This window comes from Volvox carteri (assembly GCF_000143455.1).
Source record: "Volvox carteri f. nagariensis unplaced genomic scaffold VOLCAscaffold_52, whole genome shotgun sequence".
In the NCBI taxonomy this organism is placed as follows: Eukaryota; Viridiplantae; Chlorophyta; class Chlorophyceae; order Chlamydomonadales; family Volvocaceae; genus Volvox; species Volvox carteri.
In genome coordinates this window covers 733,605-741,712 of record NW_003307595.1, presented here as the reverse complement: position 1 = coordinate 741,712, position 8,108 = coordinate 733,605, and the positions used below count along the sequence as shown (strand labels likewise).

At 59.5% G+C, this 8,108-nt stretch overlaps 1 protein-coding gene across 1 annotated transcript in view; it reads left to right on the top strand.

Moving 5' to 3' along the window:
* smc1 (structural maintenance of chromosomes protein 1) overlaps positions 1 to 8,108 on the top strand; it is a gene marked incomplete at both ends in the record, with an annotated part of 15,767 nt that overhangs the window by 6,742 nt on the left and 917 nt on the right. The window contains 14 exons of the mRNA XM_002955526.1: positions 333 to 469; positions 759 to 895; positions 1,232 to 1,288; positions 1,883 to 1,995; positions 2,336 to 2,451; positions 2,919 to 3,118; positions 3,544 to 3,669; positions 4,219 to 4,368; positions 4,917 to 5,126; positions 5,648 to 5,809; positions 6,105 to 6,409; positions 6,828 to 6,984; positions 7,465 to 7,581; positions 7,865 to 8,024. Of these exons, the coding sequence (XP_002955572.1) occupies positions 333 to 469; positions 759 to 895; positions 1,232 to 1,288; positions 1,883 to 1,995; positions 2,336 to 2,451; positions 2,919 to 3,118; positions 3,544 to 3,669; positions 4,219 to 4,368; positions 4,917 to 5,126; positions 5,648 to 5,809; positions 6,105 to 6,409; positions 6,828 to 6,984; positions 7,465 to 7,581; positions 7,865 to 8,024 (2,147 nt within the window). The remainder of the gene's footprint in view (positions 1 to 332; positions 470 to 758; positions 896 to 1,231; positions 1,289 to 1,882; positions 1,996 to 2,335; positions 2,452 to 2,918; positions 3,119 to 3,543; positions 3,670 to 4,218; positions 4,369 to 4,916; positions 5,127 to 5,647; positions 5,810 to 6,104; positions 6,410 to 6,827; positions 6,985 to 7,464; positions 7,582 to 7,864; positions 8,025 to 8,108) is intronic.

The following is an 8,108-nucleotide window of genomic DNA, read 5'->3' as shown; positions in this document are numbered from 1 at the left end:
CCGGGAGATTGAACCTTTTTAAAACAATGACGGCGTTTAGGGGTAAAGACGAACCATGGGCGAATGAAGAAGATACCAGAGATAGACGGATAGCTCAGGAGACGATAAGTGCTGCATTAGGAATATCTAATATTGAAGGAGGTAGCGGTAGTATTAGTGGTATTAGTGGTAGTGGTAGCTGGGTGGGCGACGTCCCGTGAATCCACCAGCACCCCGGTCCCAACCTCTCTCTACACGCACACACTCATACACACTCATACATACACACACACACACTCACACAACACTTCCCTCCCCCACTCTTCTCCCCCCACCCCCGCCCACCTCCCCAGTGCCGCCCGTCAGCGGCTCCAACTCGACCAGGAGCGCCTGGAACGGGCTCTGGAGAACATACGGATGGACCGCAACCAGAGCCGGAGGGATCGGGAAATATCGGAGATGGCGGAGAGACTCAAACAGCGCTTTCCGGGTGGGTGGGTGGGGTGAGGGTGGGGTGGGGGCTGGAGTTGGGGTGGGTGGGGGGAGTGAGAGTGGGAGTTGGGGGTTGGGAGTGGGTTACGACGAACCACAGACGATAGCAGCAGATACGAGAGCTAGACGGATACTTCAGCTACTGCATCAGGAATATTTTTTTGAAGTTGCGGACCAGTAGTGACTTGGGGTGGGGTGGGGTGGGGTGGGGCCCTTGGGTCTGTTCGTCCATCTCGTCGTCAGCTCTCAACGGTCTCGTATTTTCCTCCTGCCCTCTTCTTCCCCAGGCACCGTGTACGGCAAGTTGGTTACCCTGGCTAAGCCCATTCAGAGTCGTTATCAGTTGGCCTTGTCGGTGGCGATGCAGAGGGACCTGGACAGTGTGGTGGTTAACAATGAGGCAACCGCCTCGCAGTGCATCCAGGTGCGTGTGTAGGTATGTAGGTGTGTAGGTAGGCAGGTAGGTAGGTGTTTTGGATGGGGAAAAGCGGGGAGAGGAGGGGAGGGGAGGGGGGTTTGTAAGGGTGTGGAGGGGGAAAAGAGAAGAGAATGTGTGTATGTATGTAGTGGCGTTCGGGGCGTACCGATGGGTGCAGGGGGCCAGGTGAGGGAGGGGTTTTGGAGAGGAGGGAAGTTCAAGGAGGGGGAAAGGAGTGTGTGTGTGTGTGTGTGTATGTTGGCACACATTCAGCTAACCCGTACCTTCCATTTTCAAACATTCCACTCCTCACCATCCCCTCTCTCTCTCTCCCCCTCGAAGATCCTCCGTGACGAGAAGAAGCCCACCATGAATTTCCTGCCATTAGACTTCCTAAAAGTGAGTACGGCAATTGTCGGTTGACGGACGGACGGGCGGACGGATGTGTATGTGTGTGTGCGTATACCCGCGCGTGTTTGCGTGCATGTATGTATGTATGTGCGTTTTATGCGGGGGTGCTCGTGGGGAGGACGGACGGTGGGGTGGGAGGTAGGGGACCGGAATCAGGAGCAAGCTTTCGTCCCCCTACCCTGCCGGATAACTGCCTGTACGTCCTGTACGGCTTTCCTTCCTTTCCTTCCTGGTTGCTGTCTGCTGTGTGCTTGGATTTCCTTTTCCACGCACCTCGACCTCCCGAATGCTCCCCGTGGGCCCTCACAACACCAACTGCAAACATGCATCTTTACCTTCCCCCACCCCCCCCGCACACACCCCCACTACCCACATACACTCCTACCTCACCCCCCACACACCCCCTTCCCACCCCACACACGCACCCCTCCCCCCCACACACACACACCTTTCCTCCCCCCCCTCGCACACACACAACCTCCCATAATCCCAAAGGGATTCCCCGCCAGACCACCTCCCTGTTCCGTCCTTCCATAACCCGCTTCGCTCAGCGAGTGCGTGTGCGTGTGTGTACTGCAACAGGTGAAACCCGTGAATGAGCGGTTACGGCAGTTGGGTCCCGGAGCCAAGTTGGCCATTGATCTGTTGGACATACCCGACCGCCGCATGGAGCGGGCTTTTCAGTTCGCATTGGGGTACGTGTGTTCGAAATGGGTAGGAGGTGGAGGGGGCCCCTACAGGAGGGGGGGAAGGGGGTTGTTAGGGGGGGGAGGGGGGGGTAAGGCTTGGGGTGTGGTGGTGGTGTTTGTGGGTGCTGGTGCGGGCGATAAGACGCAGGTGCGCGGGTATGTGGCATAGTGAAGAGACAGGGCCGGTAAGTGCGTGGGTGGGTGGCCCTCATGGCCCTTGTGCCTGTATGTATGTGTGTGTATACGTATGCGTGTATGTGTGTGCGTGCGTGTGTATATGTTGTGTGCATTGGCGCCCCTCTACCTTCGCCTATGTTGTCATGTCATGCCATGTGATGTGATGCAGCGACACGGTCATCTGTGAGGATGAGGACCACGCCCGGGATCTGGCGTTCGGAGGTCAGCGGCTCAAGGTGGTGACCCTGCAGGGCACCCTCATCGCCAAGAGGGGAACTATGACAGGTGGGGGGGGAGGGGGGGACTGGGGGGTAGTCGGGGGTTGGGAGGGGGGTTGGGGGAGTTTGGGGGGTTTGGGAGGGGGTGCTGCAAGGAGTTGTGTTTTGGCTTCGGTACGCTGCTGCCTACCTTGCTGTACGGCTCGCCCTTGTTTTTTTCGCGATCGTATTCCGTTTGTCCAAAATATGTACACACACACACGCCGGACCCACGCACATCTACCCCACCTGCTTCCGGTCGGACCCCTCCACCCCCTTTCCCCCCCCCTCCACCGCGGTTGCATGCAGTCATCCTCTTCCTCCCTCACACCCGCCGACAACTCCCTCACACCCGTCCGTCCGTCCGTCCGTCCGTCCGTCTGGGCGTTGACAGGACGTTCTTTCTATCTTGCATATGAAAAGATATGAATCCCCCCTCCATCCCCCTTTTCCCCCTCCCCCTCTCTTTCCCCCTCCGGCCCCCCCCCCCGAAAGGCGGCAGTGCTCCCCCCGAGGCTCGAGGTGCTCGCTGGGACGAGGGCGAGCTGACTCGCCTCCGCAGGGAGCTGGAGGAGGTGCTGGCCTCCCTGGAGCGACTGCCCACCTCCCGCAGCCTGACGGAGGCGGAGCAGGTGCTGGCGGGGGAGATGGGGGCGCTGAACAGCAAGATCAAGTACGCGGAGGCAGATGCCAAGGTATGCTGTGCTGTGCTGTGCTGTGCTATGGGGGCCGGAGCGGGCGTGCTGGCTGCGGGGTGGGGCTTGGAGGGGAGGAGCAAAGGAAGCCAAGGGCCACCCGGGCGACCCACCCGGGGCCAGCAGCGACAAAACCAGGGACCGCCGCATTGTGGCAATCCCAGGGATTGCCCGGGGTGGGTGGGGGAAAAACCAGAGGTCTCGCTGTTCCAGCAGCGGGACACACCTCACCACCACTTGGTAAGAAAGTTAAAACAATGGGAGTTTAAAGGCCAATGCGCCTGTGCGACCCAGGTAGAAGTATCACCGCCGCACTGCAGTCTGACACCTTGCATGCATGCATATAATGTGCATGAATACATATTATATTAAATATAGTATATTAAATATGTATGTTTGTACGTACCTGTGGATGTGTGTTTCAGGAGTCCGGCAGCCGGGCCGCGGGTCTGCTGGCCCAGGCTGAGCGAGCCGAGGCGGAGGCGGACCGTAAGGCCCCCGAGGTACAGCAGCTGCAGACGCGGATGGAGGCGCGGGCAGGGAAGATTCAGGTGGGACATGTGTGCATGTATGTATGTATGTATGTGTGTGTATGTATGTATGTGCTCATGAAGAGGCATGAAGGCTCGTGAAGAGATGAAATTTGTGTTGGTTGTGAGGGGGTGTCGGGAAGCTGGTCGGGAATGTAGTTGATGCTGTCCAGGGGGGGAGGGGGGAGCATTCCGATATCTGCCGGGCTCCCCCCCCCACACACACAAGCGGTGGTGTCCGTCATCATACCCGCGCACAACCCCCCAAGCACACAAATCCTCTCCCAAAACACATCCACACATACATACATACGTACATACATACATACGTACATTCACACTAACTGATACTTGTTTCAATATAAAGTTCTGCATGTAGGGACTTCTTCCCCTGAACCTCTTTACATCAGTTTACCTAAACACAATCCAACTCGATTCCCCTGCGAAACACACTCCCTCTCTCGCACTCCCTCGCTCGCACATCCTCACCCACTCTTTTACACAGCTCCCATCACCCAAACTCTTTTACACAGTTCCCATTTCCCCCCGTGCCCCGGGGCCTCCCTGCAGCGGCTGACTGACGCCATCAACCGCGTGACCGACCGCGTCATGGCGGACTTCTCCCGTCGGGTGGGGGTCAGCTCCATCCGGGACTGGGAGGAGCGGCATGCCAGCTTTGAGGCCAGTGTGCAGGAACGGAGAAGGGAACTCACACAGAGGGTGAGGTGGCGTGTGTGTATGTGTGTATATGTGTATGTGTATGTGTATGTGTGTGCGTGTATGTATGTATGTGTGCGTATGTGTGTATGCATGTGTACGTGTATGTGTGTATGTGTGTGTATGCGTGTGTATGTGTGTGTATGTGTGTGTATGTGTGTGTATGTGTGTGTATGTATGTGTGTGTGATGGGGAGGGGGGAGGGCGAGGGGGTGAGGAGGACGGAGGGGAGGAGGGGAAAGACACAGAACAAAGTCAGAAATCACAAAAAACAAAGTCAATTGACGAAGTCGGGAGGTAAGGGGGGGTTAGTGGGGTAGTAAGGGGGAGTTAGTAGGAGAGGGGTTCCTAGGGAGGATCTTTCCCCCAGATCCCTTCTGTTCCCCCCTTCCGCAGGGAGGATGTTCTGAGGGGGGTGTGGTTGTGAGGGGGGGGTGTCGCGTGCCGTGGCCGTCTGGGCCCTTCTGCCCTAGCCGTTCTGCTCTAGCAGCTCGCGTGAAAATTTCCTTCTTTCCTTCTTTCCCTCTTTTTTTCTTTCCTTCTTTCCGCAGCGCACACACACGGAGTCTCAGCTCGAGTACGAGCGGTCGCTGCTGGCCAAGCTGCGGACCGCCGCCAAGGACGCGGCGGAGGAGCTGTCGGAGCACTCGGCCCGTCAGGCGGTGCTGGAGAAGGAGGCGGCGGCGGCGCAGGCTGCGACGGCGGATGTGGAGGTGGAGGTGAAGGCCCTGACGGACAAGATGGACGATCTCAGGAACAAGGTGTGGAGGGGGAAGGGGTGGTGGTGGTGGTGGTATTGGTGGTGGTGGTATTGGTGGTGGTGGTAATGGTGGTGGTGGTAATGGTGGTGGTGGTGGTCTGGGCTAAGGGACCCTGAAGGTGGGGCTGACTGACTGGTTTGTGGTAGCTGGTTTGTCGTTTGTCATCTTGCGGCTTACTCCTTACCCCGGCTGCCGCCACCCGCGGCTGATCCCGCTGCCGTCCGCACTGCTGTTGGTCTGTGGCGGCGTCGGTCCTCCGGGGGGAGTGGTCGGTCCCCCTTACCTTCGGAACCCACCGGACCCTACCCTAGCTGTATCCACCATTCTGTTGCGGCTGCCGTCGCCCCCAACTGCGACTATTGCTCCTCCTCCCCCTACTCCTACTCCTACTCCTACTACTACTACTAACACTAACACTAACACTAACACTACTGCTGTCGTTGCCGTTGCCACTGCAACCGTGGTCGTTACCGTTGGCTGTTGGGTATTGTTGCCGTCGTTGTTTTCCCGCGTGGCGGCAGGTGGCGGCGGAGGAGGAGCGTATTGCCGAGTTGCAGCGGTCCGCCTCCGACCTTGTACGGCGCACTGCGGAGCTGCGGCGCGGAGCCAGTCGCGCGGGGCTGGCGGTGGAGGACAGAGCCACCAGAATGCTGGACGTGGTGAATTCGGCACGACTCGAACAGGTGGGTTGGGGATGGGGGGATGGGGGTGATGAGAGGGAAGGTGCGCGGTAAGGTCGCCACCTACCTATCCGGGTAGCGGAACGTGTGTGTTGGGGGAGAGAAAAGGGGGGAGCGCCTGCGGCTGCGGCTGCGGCTGCGGCGAGTGTAATTCCCCCTTTATATTTGTTATATCATCGGCTTGTCAGGCCCACCGGTGCCGCACCCGCAGGCGCTCCCGCTTGCCGCTTTTCTCACGGCTTTTAGTAAATGTTAAATGAATACATTTAAAAATGGTGTTTCGAACCCGACCCGGCAGGTCAAGCTGCCCCGTAAACGTCGAACGACCGAATCGGAGGACGACGAGGAGGATGAAGACGAGGAGATGGCGGACCAGGAGGCGGGAGCTACCGCCCGGGGCGGTGGCGCGTTTATTGACCTGGATGCGCTCGTAGCGGGCATCGGCGGCGGCGAGGATGGGGGCGAGACCGCCACGGCGGAGGGCTCAGCTGGCGGCGGCAGCGGCGCCGGCGGCAGCAGCGGCGAAGGCCCTCCCTCGACTCGTGCTCTGGCATCCGCCATGTCGGAGCTTGTACGGCAGCTGGACACGTCCCGTCTTAGCAGGTGGGTTTGAGGGGGCTAGGGCGGGGTGCCGTTGTTAGTCATGTGTGTGTGTGCGATGGCCCCGGGGCTTTGACGGACTCCCCCGCATTCTTGCGGAACTGGGAGTGGGTGAGTGGGAGAGTGAGGGCGAAAGGAAAGACGAATGGGAAGGGAGGGGAGTAGCGTCTTATGGTCTCGGTAGGGAAGGGGGGGGCGAGGGGTGGGAGGGGGAGTCCACCAGTACTTGTCTATGCAGCCCCTCAAGTCCATGATTTATTGATATATCCCTTATAAATAATTATAACAGATAAAAAATGAACCACATTTAAGAATGCACTCTTGTTCGTGCTCGGTGCTATGACATACCCACACAACCCCCCCTTCCCCCTCCCCCGTTCCGACTGCGATATGCCGCCATGTGCACCAACACCCGCCACAGGCAGCAATTGGCCGCCGAAACCGCCCGTGAGCGCGAGCGTGTGGTTTCGGAGCTCCGAGACCGCATCACCGCACTGCAGTCTGAGCTGGACAAGGCGGCTCCCAACATGCGGGCGGTGGAGCAGTACGGCGCTGTCAAGGAGCGCGAGAGGGAACAGGTGCGGGTGTTGGGGGGGGAAGATGGGGAAAGGGGTTGTCGGTTTCATTTTTTCGTTCTCCTCCATAACACTGCGAGCTGACCAGGAACTAGGTTGACGCGCCGTTGATCCGCTAGATTTGGTTGGATGCTGGTGGTGAGTTGCCGAACTCAAAGAGTACACTCTGAAGTCGGATGGGGTGAATGGATTAGGGTGCCCCTCTAGCAGGGGAGAGCAGGGAACTGCCTCCGGAAGGAGGCCACTGGTGAAGCTTAACCACCCTGTAACAACATCAACACTGCCGCCGCTCGGTCGTCGCCCTCTTCCTGTTTCCCCACCACCCCCAACCCCACCTCCACCTCCACCTCCACCTCACAAACCCAGCCCTGTCTCGCCCGGCCCCACCTCACACCCCGCCCCCCTCATGCACACACATAATCCCTGAGCCCAATTCCTACAACCCCCCGGTTCCCCCGTCCCCCCCTACCCACATCAACACAGCTGGCCGCCCTCCACGCGGCTCAGGCGGAGGCCACCAGCGCCGCGGAGGAGTTCAACCGGGTTCGAACACAGAGACAGGACCTCTTCAGTGCGGCCTTCAAACACATCTCGGAGCAGGTGCGCTGTGTGTGTGTGTGTGTGTGTGTGCGCGTGTATGTTTGTGGTTAGGGTGCGGGAGAGGGGTTTTCCACGGGGGGAAAGGGGGGAGGCGGGCCTCACTGGGGCCACTGGGCCGTGAGGTTGGTGGGCCCTGTGGCATGTACGGCACACCCACTCCTACCCCAGCTGCCTTCCCACACCAGCGTTAACCTCTTTTTCTCTCTTTCCCTCCCTCTCTCCCTCTCTCCCTCTCTCCCTCCCTCCCTCCCTCCCTCTCTCCGTCCCCCTCCCCGCCCCTCAGATCAGCTCCATCTACAAGGACCTCACTCGCAGCTCCACCCACCCGCTGGGGGGTCAGGCGTACCTGCACCTGGAGAACGAGGAGGAGCCGTACGCGGGGGGAATCAAGTACACGGCCATTCCCCCCGCCAAGCGCTTCAGGGACATGGAGCAGCTCAGCGGTGAGGGGGCCCCAGGGGGAGGAGGGGAGGGAGGGGGAGGTGAGGGGGCGGGGGAGGTGAAGGGGAGGGGGAGGTGAGGGGGCG